This window comes from Bos indicus x Bos taurus, chromosome 21 (genome assembly GCF_003369695.1).
Source record: "Bos indicus x Bos taurus breed Angus x Brahman F1 hybrid chromosome 21, Bos_hybrid_MaternalHap_v2.0, whole genome shotgun sequence".
Classification (NCBI taxonomy): Eukaryota; Metazoa; Chordata; class Mammalia; order Artiodactyla; family Bovidae; genus Bos; species Bos indicus x Bos taurus.
In genome coordinates, this window is record NC_040096.1 from 28,688,943 (window position 1) to 28,702,055 (window position 13,113).

At 45.0% G+C, this 13,113-nt stretch overlaps 1 protein-coding gene across 5 annotated transcripts in view; it reads right to left on the bottom strand.

Annotated features, from left to right (window-relative positions):
• The window catches only part of TJP1 (tight junction protein 1), a 259,492-nt gene extending 246,600 nt beyond the window's left edge, over positions 1 to 12,892 (bottom strand). For 4 of the 5 annotated variants that reach the window (XM_027521553.1, XM_027521549.1, XM_027521548.1 and 1 more), the window contains exons 1-2: positions 12,660 to 12,844; positions 873 to 1,005 (exon numbers count right to left, since the gene is read on the bottom strand). In XM_027521553.1, the coding sequence (XP_027377354.1) occupies positions 873 to 1,005; positions 12,660 to 12,829 (303 nt within the window). In that variant the 5' untranslated portion in view covers positions 12,830 to 12,844. Of the gene's footprint in view, positions 1 to 872; positions 1,006 to 12,659 lie in introns of all 5 variants that reach the window. The other variant, XM_027521550.1, reaches the window with a different exon arrangement.
• Positions 12,893 to 13,113: the final 221 nt, after the last annotated feature.

Below are 13,113 nucleotides of genomic sequence, written 5' to 3' on the forward strand. Positions count from 1 at the left end.
GTAAAAAATGTTCCAGTTCTATCCTCAAAAAAGACAGGCTTTACTTCTATACTTTCTAACTGCTTTTTGAAACAATAATGGTCAGTGGTATTTTCATAATTCTGAATTTCTCAGAGCTCAAAAAGGGGAGAAATTAACATATCTAGTCTAAGCATCCCAAACATCCATTAATTTGCCAATGAATCCTACAGCACATACATATGAAAAAAAATCTCACAGCTGGTTTTCTCATAGAGAAAACCCTAGTGTTTCCTTTATGGCATTAAGTAGCTCTTCTAGACCAGGACAACACAATTAACAGGAAAGGACAATGGGGCCTGAACGTGGCGGTGTTCTCTAAAGACATCACAAATTCACCATATGCCTTGTGAAAACCTGTTACCTTGCCTGGTGAAAAAAGACCACTAATGTTAACCACCAAGAACAAAAAGAAATCACCACCGTTAACTGAACCAGGATCTGTCCTAATATAATAATAGCAGTGCACCTCTATTTTCCAGAACTACCAGGAAGTTGGGTGTTTGGGGTTCATCAAATACTTAGGTCTGTACCTACATTAACATGTGGATTTGTGATTTTCCAAGAAATTTACTTCATCCACTGACCTTAACTCAGTTTTTATTGTAGAGTTCAGGAAACATATCTTTATCTTGGTCTGTGAACCAGAATCATCATTATGAACCACTTATCATAAACGTAACTATGGGTACTGGTTAAGAAAGTTACACCGCTTGGTAATCTGTTGGGTAAACCAGTTTTTACTGAAAAATGCTTAACACAAAATAAGCCTGTTGCCTTTTAATGAAATTTTTTAAAATTCAATTTTTTCATATGCTTTGAAAAGGAATAAAAGTCTTAAACCATCCACTCACAGTGAGTTCACAGAAATCGATGCTATCGAGGCTCTTGCTCCTGTGCAGTCTCCCTTTAATTCGTCTTAAAGAAGGCTTTCCTTGGCTGACACTAGAAGTAGCACCACTGGGGTTTTCAGAGGACGGCGTTACCCTGCAAGAAGAGGAAAGCACTTAAGACAACAGGCTCGCAGATGAGCACATTTCTCAGTACGAGGTCGACATTTACTCGAGAACAGCTGTGGAAAAGCCATTCTTTTCCAGCTAGAGAGCTAAGAACCACAGTGGAGCTGCCTTCTATCCGGCACCTTTGTAGGTATTTCTCAGCAGCTTCTGAGTTTAGAGATCTCTAGCGACAGTTCAAATATTACAACATAGGATCCACTGAGAGTCAGTTCTGTGACCATGAGAGAAGCAATCAAGACTGGACTGACGTTTCCTAGGTGACTGAGAAGCGCCGTTCCCTGGGGTAGTTATTCATCAAGTGCTCAGCTGGGTGCCTGGCACACCAGTGCACCAGCCGTCATGTGCACCAACACAGACACTGTTCAGGAGGCTTTTGTTAAGCATGACAATAGCCTTTAAAAATCTAACCATGACAGCCGACACTTAATTCAGTATTACTATGGAACTAAGAAAATACAGATAAGAAGAAACGGCACATGAACTAAGCCATCTACAGAACACACACTGGGCTATGTGTTCACACATACAAACACACACTCAAGACTGCCACGTGTTCTTCCATGTCTGTGCCACTGCTGGTGGCAGTCCTAAACAAGATGCCTTGGGAATCTGGGAGGAAACTGCTCAGTGGATTATGGTCTCAGCAATAATAAAGATTATAAGGTAATGAGACTGATTTGTAAGTGAGGTCTGGGAAAAACAGCATTCTAATTATACTCAGAGCTTCTATTTGTAATACATTTCATGTTCATGAATTTATCAACCTTCACAACATATTTAACTTTTGATATTTAAAATGCTGTTTTCTGGGACTTCTCTGGGTGTCCAGGCTTTATGACTCCATGCTTCCACTGGAAAGGCCATGAGTTCAACCCCTGGTTGCGGAACTAAGATTCCATATGCCTCTTGGCCCAAAAATCAAAACACAAAATATAAGCAATATTGTAACAAATTCAATAAAGACTACAAATGGTCCACATTAAAAAGAAAAAAACTCAAAAAAAATAAAATGTTTTCTGAAAAGGATAAGCTATGTCTGCTACTGCTTGAAAAGGACACAAGGATGACTACTAGCAAAACAAATTGAACTTAATAAAAATACGATAGGAGTAAATACCATAAAAGAGACTTGTTTAGGTACACCTACAGTGGGCTGGAGGAAGCACAAGCTGGAATCAAGATTGCCGGGAGAAATATCAATAACCTCAGATATGTAGATGACACCACCCTTATGGCAGAAAGTGAAGAAGAACTAAAGAGCCTCTTGATGAAAGTGAAAGAGGAGAGTGAAAAAGTTGGCTTAAAGCTCAACATTCAGAAAACTAAGATCATGGCATCTGGTCCCATCATTTCATGGGAAATAGATGGGGAAACAGTAGAAACAGTGGCTGACTTTATTTTTCTGGGCTCCAAAATCACTGCAGATGGTGACTGCAGCCATGAAATTAGAAGATGCTTACTCCTTGGAAGGAAAGTTATGACTAACTAGACAGCATATTAAAAAGCAGAGACATTAATTTGTCAACAAAGGTCTGTCTAGTCAAGGCTATGGTTTTTCCTGTGGTCATGTATGGATGTGAAAGTTGGACTATAAAGAAAGCTGAGCGCCAAAGAATTGATGCTTTTGAACTGTGGTGTTGGAGAAGACTCTTGAGAGTCCCTTGGACTGCAAGGAGAGCCAACCAGTCCATCCTAAAGGAAATGAGTCCTGGGTGTTCATTGGAAGGACTGACATTGAAGCTGAAACTCCAATACTCTGGCCACCTGATGCGAAGAGCTGACTCATTTGAAAAGACCCTGATGCAGGAGGAGAAGGGGACGACAGAGGATGGGATGTTTGGATGGCATCACCAGCACAATAGACATGGGTTTGGGTGGACTCCGGGAGTTGGTGATGGACAGGGAGGCCTGGCATGCTGCAGTTCACAGGGTCACAAAGAGTTGGACATGACTGAGCGACTGAACTGAACAGTTTAAAAGTACTCCGTCCACACAGTTAGAATATTTGAACAGTACAGAAAAGACACAAAAATGACAAATAAAAGCCTGGTGCTTCCCTGGAAGTCCAGCAGTTAGGACTCCAAGCTTCTACTGCAGGGGTGGGAGTTCAATCCCTGGTTGGGGAACTAAGATCCAGTGTCCAGCATGGAGAGGCACAGATCAAAAAAAGGAAAAAAAAAAAAAAAGGCCTCCCTTATCACCCTCATGCCAAATCTCTACCATTTTTCTTAAGGACAATCATTACCAACAGTTTTCTGGAAAACCTCTCAAATGATCACATTTATCTATGTATGTTTTAATCTCCTTTTGAAAATTTTAAGGAACCAAATTGTTTATATTGCCCTGTATCTTATATTTTTCACTTAATTACCTATCTTGACACTCTTCCCATTGTAACCCATACAGATCTATTTCATTCTTTTTTAATGGTTAACCATAGCATTGTCATTGCTGTTTAGCCGCTAAGTTGTGTCCAACTCCTTGCAACCTCATGGACTGTAGCCCACCAGGCTCCTCTGTTTATGGGGATTCTCCAGGTAAGAATACTGGAGTGGGTTGCCTTTTCTTCATCCTGGGGATCTTCCCAATCCAGGGACCAAACCTGAGTCTCCTGCGTTGCAGGCAGATTCTTTACCACTGAGCTATAAGGGAAGCCCCACTTTATAGTAAAAGTATACCATATTTATTTAAACATTTCCCTGTGATGGGCATTCAGTTTAGGTTTCAAATGTTTGCTCCAAAAAAGAAGAAAAAAGAAGCTCCAATTAAGCAACTATGAAAGTGAAGTTGCTCAGTCATGTCCGACTCTTGGTGACCCCATGGACTACAGCTTACCAGGCTCCTCTGTCCATGGGATTCTCCAGGCACGAGTACTGGACTGGGTTGCCATTTCCTTCGCCAGGGGATCTTCCCATCCCAGGGATTGAAGCCTGGTCTCCCACATTGTAGGCAGACGTTTTACCGTCTGAGCCACCAGGGAAGTGCTATCAAACCAAAAATCAATAGTTTTAGGAGCTCCTAACTTGTCTCTCTTCATCCCTTTCTTTTGTGACTCTTCAGCTTACTCCTCCAGATTTCTAATTTGCTTTTTAGTTCTGTCAATTTGTCCATTCTTTCACTTCAATGAGTAAATTTTACATTTCTAGTGTCCAGTATGTTTTTATTAACAGAATTCTCTCCTGTATCTTTCTGAAAAACATGTAGATCCAATGTTTTTTTTTCCTTCAGAGACTATAGTTTCTCTGCCTGTTGAAGATGCTAAGTAAGTCTCTAAAGACTGGCTTTTCCCAACTGCTGTGTGATCTGTACAGTCTACATCTATCTCCACTGGAGAACTTCTGTATCCCCACAGGAGCGCTTACCAGGCCTGCCCGCAGCAGCTTTGGCAGACAGGACACGCTGCCAGAAGGCATATGAGGCCATGTCTCTTCTGGGTCAGGGCACGCAGTGGCCATCTCAGGTCCAGCCCCAGTGCCCACAGTACCGCCACAGTGAGAAAGCAACATGGCTGTCCCCTCGGCGTCACATCTCAGTGAGGACAAGCGGTGTATCCGATGAACTCCCCCCATGCCCTCAGCTCCTTCCAGTCCTTGAAGCTGCCTTAAGCCATCCACCCTTAACTTTGCAGCAATCTTCTGCATTTTCTGGACAATGGTTTCAGCGAGGCTGTTCTCTCTATAGAACTACCCCTGCCTACTAACTACTCCTCAGTTGTTGTTGTTGTTCAGTTGCTAAGTCGTGTCCAACTCTTTGCACCCCCAGGACTGCAGCACACCATGCTACTCTGTCCTTCACTATCTCCCAGAGTTCGCTCAAATTCATATCCATTGAGTCAGTGATGTTACCCAATCATCTCAACCTCTGTCGCCCCCTTCTGCCCTCAATCTTTCCCAGCCTCAGGGTCTTTTCCAATGAGTCAGCTTTTCCCATCAGGTGGCTAAACTATTGGAGCTTCAGCTACATCTCTACTTCTCAGAGATCCCTCAAAAATGCTGGGCCATTGATGGTATTCTTCATTGTTTACCCAGACTGTTATTATTAATGCTGCAGCTTTTTTTCATTTATATTTTTGTTATTTCATTGGGTTCCAATGAGGACACCTTTCAAGTCACCTCCCAGAGTAAAATCCTGCTGATGTCCTTTTCACATGTTTGATTCTCAATACAAAGAGCAGCACCTTGTACAGTTTTGTTCTCCTTTCTGCAGGGAAGAGCTTCCACAAACACAGTGAAGAACTGCTCCAGAAGAGGGCATATGGTAAACAGAAACCGAATGGCACAATACAAGTCTTAGGATGTGGAGAAAGGGAACCCTCTTGCACCGCTGGTGAAAAAGTAAATTGGTACAGCTGCTATGGAGAACAGCATGGAGGTTTCTTAGAAAGCTAAAAATAGAGCTACCATATGATTCAGCAATACCTCTCCTAGACATATACCCTGAGAAAATCACAATTCAAAAAGGCACAAGTACCCCAATGTCCACTGCAGCACTGTTTACAACAGCCAGGACATGGAAGCAACCTAAATGTCCACCAATAGAGGAATGGATAAAGAAGATGTGGTACCTATACAATGGAATATTGCTCACCCATAAAAAGGAATGGAATTGAGTCATTTGTAGTGATGTGGATGAACCTAGAATTTGTCATACCAAGTGAAGTCAGAAAGGGAAAAACAAGTATCATATATTAATGCATATGTATGGAATCTGGAATAAGGGTACTGACAAATCTATCTGCAGGGCAGGAACAGAGATGCAGACATAAAGAATGAACTTGTAGACATAGCAGGGGAAAGGGAGGGTGGGACAACTTAAGAGAGCAGCAGTGACATATATATACTACCATGTGTAAAACAGATAGCTAGTGGGAAAGTGCGAAACAGTAAAAGCTCAGCTCAGTGTTCTGTGATGACCAAAAGGAATGTGATGGGGGGTGGGGTGGGAGGTCCAAGACGGAGGGGATATAGCTGATCCACTGTGTTGTACAGCAGAAACCAACACGAAATCATAAAGCAATTATATTCCAATTAAAAGAAATATATGTACAAGTCTTGAATTCTCTTTATTTCCTCTCTCTCACTTCATGTTGACAGCCCTGGTTAGGTGGTATGATAATATTAGAAATTAATACAAATGGAATATAAACTTTTTTGACAGAAGAATATTTCCAAAAGTTTTTCTCCATCTGACTTAGAGATGCATCACTAATTTCCTTTTTTCCAAACTAAAAGCCTAAAACCTAAAGTCTTCAGTAAGAATTTATGTCCACCAAATTTTGAAAATGACTAAGAGCCAAAGGAGAAGGCAATGGCACCCCACTCCAGTACTCTTGCCTGGAAAATCCCATGGACGGAGGAGGCTGGTAGGCTGCAGTCCATGGGGTCACTAAGAGTCGGACACGACTGAGCGATTTCACTTTAACTTTTCACTTTCATGCATTGGAGAAGGAAATGGCAACCCACTCCAGTGTTCTTGCCTGGAGAATCCCAGGGATGGGGGAGCCTGGTGGGCTGCTGTCTATGGGGTCGCACAGAGTCGTACACGACTGAAGCGACTTAGCAGCAGCAGCAGCAGTAGCAGCAAGAGCCAAAAAATATATCAGGATCGCAATAAAAATCTTCAATTACCAGGAGGGCTGAGCTGGCATCCACCAGGGGAATATTGGGTAGGGCAGAACCCACCTACCCACACATTCAGCAGGAGGAGGAAGGGGTCTTATCCCAAGACTGAACCAGCTCCTGGGGAGAAATCTCAGTAACTTCACAGCTCAGACCAGATCTTTGGGAAGCTAAGAGACCAGCCATTAACAAGCACATCATTCAGTCATGGCCCCCTTTCTCTGGTGAGAGATGAAGAAAAGGAATAAAGAGGTCCAGATAAATATGTAGAATATTTATACTCTTATTTAAGTAGGAGGAGCCTTGAGATATAAGATAATTTAAGATGTTGCTTCTCTTTCATTTTAATGTTATTTTGAGAATTAATTCCAGATACAGTCATATATGGACGTGAGAGTTGAACCATAAAAAAGGCTGAGCGCCAAATACAATGCTCTTGAACTGTGGTGCTGGAAAAGACTTTTAAGAATCTCTTGGACAGCAAGGAGATCAAACCAGTCAATCCTAGAGGAAATCAACCCTGAATACTCATTGGGAGGACTGATGCTGAAGCTGAAGCTCCAATACTTTGGCCACCTGATGAGAAGAGCTGATTCACTGGAAAAGACCCTGATGCTGGGAAAGATTGAGGGCAAGAGGAGAAGGGGACGACAGAGGATGAAATGGCTGGATGGCATCACCAACTCAAAGGACGTGTATTTGAACAAACTCCGGGAGTTATTGAAGGACAGGGAAGCCTGAAGTCTGCAGTCCATGGGGTTGCAAAGAGTTGGACATGACTTAGCAACTGAACAACAAACAATATTTGTGGAGATATGTGGGTCTGATAGTTCTGTGCTGGACACGAAAACACACACAAGAACACTGAGGTGCATCCACAGTTCAGGAGGGAAGCCCTGTCCACAGTGCTCCTGATGTGGAGAAGACAGCATCTGTGTTGCCCAAGGCACCCCTCTCACCCAGTCTGACCTGAATGCCTCAGACTATGGAGATGACTCCCTGAATATCAGGAGCATGGCCTCTGATGACAGGGAAGTAAAGTCAGGAATTGAGCTGTAAGCACCCTTCAACTCTGGAGTGCTTTCCCTTCAACTCTGGAAAAATCAACACTTGGCTTAAAAGGAAGTTTTTCTTTTCCTACCTCTTAATTCTACTGAATCATCCCTAGAGGGCAATTTGGGAGAAAATGTCTGCCTCTTTCCATTCCCTTCATAACTTCTTTAACAGGGTCATGTTCTCATTCGGCTGATAGGCTTAAAAGGCATAAACTCGGGGTCCACCCTCTCATTTTGTTATAACACAGGAGATTTGGCTCACGACCACTTCTGACCGCAGTTCACTTAGGACAAATAATTCCCAAGCTCATCTGCTGCTCCCACTGCTAAGAACTCAACAATAACACAGAATTGGGCAAAAACAATCGAGACGGTAAAAACAAAGCAGTTCCATCAGGACAAAACTAACAATGCTTCTACAATATACTAATTCTAAAATGTCAGCAACTGATGGCTTCAACCAAGTCAAGCTAACATGGATGAGTTAACAAGGTACCCTTTCCCGAATGTGGGTGTGAGAACAGGAGCCTTGAGGCACTGCCAAGCACAGCAGGCAGCTGACTTCAGAAGGACACTGGGTACTGTGGAAGGGTTCCTCGATAAATGCTAGTAAAATGCTAGTTTTTGTTTACAAGCATCAGACTTCAGAAACCTTACTTACTCACTGAACTGCTGTTGTCATTCAGTTGCTAAGTCATGTTCAGCTCTTTGGGACCCCAGACTGCAGCATGCCAGGATCCTCCATCCTTCATGGAGGATCACTTCTCCTCCTATCTTCTGGAGTTTGCTCAAACTCATGCCCATTGAGTCACTGATGTTATCCTCTGTTGCCCCCTTCTCCTCCTGCCCTCAATCTTTCCCAGTATCAAGTTTCTTAGATCACTGAAAAAGTCTGTATTAAATGGCCCTTAGTTGTACTTATAAACAATAATGTGTGTCACTGCCTATAATTTGCTCATTAAAGAAACCAAGGGGACATCCCTGGTAGTCCAGTGGCTATGACTCCACACTCCCAATGCAGGGGCATGGGTTCCATCCCTGATTGGGGAATTAAAGCCAGAACTAAGAGTTCATGTGTTGCAACTAAGACCCACTGCAGCCAAATAAATGTTTTTTTTTTTTAAAGGAAAGAAACCAAGGGAGGACCTGGATATGGTCCTATCCCATCAGGGACCTCTGTGAGCCATGAAGGGGCCATGGGCCACCTGGCAGAAGCAATATCATGTAAGACATGTTCCTGCCCTTTGGTTCCTGTCTTCAGTCCATCTCTCTTTCCAGACCTGCATATCCTTGCTCAAATGTGATTTTAATCCTAAGAACTGGCATAAAGCTGAGGTGTGACTCTGGACAGGCCAATGCTCTCATTTGTAAAGCTGGGGGAGACACAGCCCCCACCTTGAGGGAGATGGAGGGCCCAGCAGGGAGCAAGCTCAGTGAACGGCAGCTCTTCTTACTTTCAAAATCTGATTATGAGACGACAACTTCAGTGGTTGAATGGATACTGCGTGATCTACAATAATTATAGTCTCAACAGGGAGAAACAGACTTAGAAATATAAGAAAATGATACGACACTCTTTTCCCCTAAGATCCATGTAAATGCTCCTGAAAGCACTCAATGCAAAAATCAAAACTCTGACAACAATAAACTTATTATGAAAATACTTTTCACATTTCATCTAAAACAGACAAGAGTAACAACTCTCTGGGCCTCACACCTGCTGAGCAGATGTGGTTCCTGTGCTGGACTGAGCCTTGCCCCTCCCTGCCGCACACCCTCTAACCGAATGAATGTGATCCTGGCTAGAGAAAGGGTCTTTGCAGAGGTCACTGACTACCTAACTCTGACGACAGGTGTTCTCATAAGAGACAGAAGAGACGACAAGACACACAGGGAAGACCACGTGAAGGGGCGGAGACAGACTGAAGAGGTGTGTCCCACAAAGGTGCCCTGGAGCCACAGACGCAAGGGGCGACAGGAAGGCTTCTCCCCAGGGTATTTGGGGAACACAGCCCTGCCAACACTGACTTCAGACTCTGGGCCCAGAACTGGGAGAAAATAAACTTCTGTTGCTTTTGGAGATTTGCTACAGTCTTTAGGAAGCACTGTGTTCTATGGCTTCTGATCATCACTGACCTTTCACTGGAGGCCCTAGGGCAGGCAGCAGCCACACGAACTCATGTCTCCTTCAGGTAACAAGCCTGAGTCCCAGCTTTGTGAACAGTAATGATTCAGAACCAAACACTGCAAACACTCCCATGTACTAAACTTCTTGGAGAAGGAACCTCAAGAAGTAGGCTCCTGCAGGCTCCACTGACGCAGTGGAGTGTGTCCCCTTCAGGTTCCATGTAAAAGTGTCTGCAAGTGTGTACTCCTTTAAGGATGTGCAGAGCCAATCAGAAGGACAGAAGGACACTGCAGAGAGGAAAGCAGATGTGCACAAATGGCCAGACCAGAGAGGAGAGTGGGGCCAAAGCATTGGCCCTCTCAAGCCTAAGCTTTACTTGGACAGGCGTAAGCTTTGTGAGCGAGCAGTCTTCCCACATAGACTGTAAGAGTTAAGACAGAGGAATGCAGGGAGCATACATATCTTTCTAAACGTCCTCACATAAAGCTTCACACAAGCCATGATCAATGACCATGCTATGACCTCACATTTCATAAACGGACACAAGCTGGTGCATCCCAAGGTCTGAATGCACTGTCGATGTCGAATACTAGTTTCCACTCACCATTCTGAGGTCAGAACCCATATACACATCTAGACAAATAACAGTGCTTTTGCCTTTCATCTCCAATTCTCCACATGCAGTTGTTAGGATACTGGCAAAACAAAATGCCATCTAGAAAATAAAATGTTACCTAGAAAATTAATTCCATAAGACATAGAGACAGAGGAACCAGATGGCACAATATTCTCTGACTTAATAAAAGATTACGCATCTGTGTTCAAAAGTACCACCCACTCCAGAGTTTCATAGAGCGTGCTCTTCACTTTGCCACTGGAGAAACTAGATGAACATTCGCAAATCCACTTAACATTAGATAGAAATTCTCAAATGCTCATTTAAGACTGGGGAAAGCTCAACAAAATCTCCCTGATCTTTTCAGGCTGTCTCTTCATAAGACGGATTTTAATGTTGGTCCCAGGTCACTGCCTGCCTCAAACATGAATCTCTAGAGTACAAACATTACCTGGATTTCATTTTCTTTGTTCTGTCTTCACAAACTATACTCGGGACAGTAGTTTCAGAAGCAGTACTCCAGTGATGAGAAGGAATAAACCTAGTTTCCTGACCTTGTGACCAATCACTGCTAATATTCATGCAGAACAGCTCCTCAAACATTGTATCCACATCTTGGTTTTTAAATGTAACATCAAGAAAATTTCCTTGGGACTTTCCAGAGGGTCCAGTGGGTAGACTCTGTGCTTTCACTGCTGAGGGCCTGGGTTCAGTCCCTGGTCAGGGAACTAAGGTCCTGCAAGCCACTCAGAACAGCTGTAAAAAAAAAAAATTTCCTCAACTTTCTTTCCCACTTATGCATTATGAAGAATTCACCAATTCAACAAACACACATCTTCTGAGAATCTATTTGTACTGGAAACTAGTTGTAGGGAATTTAGTAATCAACTAAACAGACAAATGCCCTGGCCCCATACTACTTACATTGGCGGGGGGGGGGAGGGATAAAATGCGCAGCATGTTCCATACTGGTAAGCACTCAGGAGGAAAGCTGAGTTGAGGGTAAGACTGTTGGTGCCAACTTTGGCTTTGTTTTCTCTTTTTCTGTAACCCATCCATCTGGAAAGTCATCTTCAAACGTTATTGCTTGTCGCTTCAGAATAATGACATATTGTTGATACATATGCTAAAGTCTTCTTCCATGGACATTTCTTAATTCAGTGACTGTCGATTTTTACCAGCCTAGTCTTCCAGGTGTTGTCACTTGCTGTTCTTCAAATTAAAATACCTTTTGCAAAAATAAACTTCTCTTTTTCCGAACAACTGGGGGCGGGGGAAGGGGTTTCACGGGAAGAAAGTAATATTTACTCAGCACCTACTATGCAGCTGGGAGAGTGGCACTATGCACGGACCATGGCAATTCATCTACCCACGACCCCACAAGGTAGAGAGTATCATTTCCATTTTACAGAAAAAACAGACTCTCCACTAACTTGTCTACAGTCACACAGTAAGTGGCACAGCAGAAATGTAAACTTCGCTGCTCATGTATTTTGGTCTTACCTTCAAAATTCTCCACTATTGGGACTGTTTTTCTAAGCTCTTCTTTTTTCCTGACCGCTCAATCTTTGTGTTCTTTGGATGGTTATTCCATTTTGTTTTACAAAGCTGATATGAGTTTTCTACATTGCCTAAAAGCAGCCTCTTTTCCTTTCTCTATCACCTTCAAATTAAACTGGACTATGTTCAATTGAATTGAATCAAACTCTATGGGACTGTATTAAGCACGCATTTTTTAACTGAAATGACCACCGAATCCCATGATCATCACACCTTTTTTCTACATCATCATTCTTTCTACTGAACCGTTTCCCTTGTGACAGAACCAGGCATCCAACTCTCAAGTGGATGGAACATCAGGGTGACCACCGGGATTCTTGTGACATGTTTACATGCTAACAAAACGGGATACAATCCGACGGATGATCCCGTGTGTACACGGTTCCGGGTGATCCCGGACACCTTTCTCTAGCGGCTTCCAGGTGGGCGGACCGCCCCCCTCCACCGACGATGACCCCGACCTGCAGCCGATAGATGGGAGGCGCCGCAGGAAACGCAGCGCGAGAGCTGCTGGACTTTTCAGCCAGACCCGCCGGCGCAGTCCCTCCGTCTGCAGCGGTCCGGGCCCCTCCCGGTCGCGCGGTCCGGGGGTCCCTGAGCGGACAAGCGCGCCCCCCGCCCGCTCGCGCCGGCCCCCGCCCTCACCACAGCCTCCTCTTGAGCGGCAGCAGGCTGCCGCGGTTGGACGGCGTGACGCCGATGGCCATCTGCAGCACCGTCAGGTACTTCTGGTACTTCATCTTGTCCCCGCTCCGCTCGCGGCCAGGGCCCCGCCGCCGCCGCCGCCGCAGACACAGCCCCTCCAGGCGCCGCATAAGTCAGCCCTGGGCCATCCGCCGCCGCCGCGCCCGCCGCCCGCGCCCCCTGCTGCCGCCGCCGCCGCCGCCGCCGCCGTGCGTCCGGCCGTGCGTGCCGCCCCGCGCCCGCGTGCGTGCGTGCCCGCCGCTCCAGCCGCCGCCGTGCGTGGCCCGCGCCCCACCGCCCCCGCGCCGCGCACCGGCCCGCGGCGTCCGCGCGCCTCCGGGCGGCCAGCTGGCAGGGCTGCGGTACCGAGCGGCGGGAGAACCCAGCGCCCGCCCCATCCGCACCGCCTCCCGCT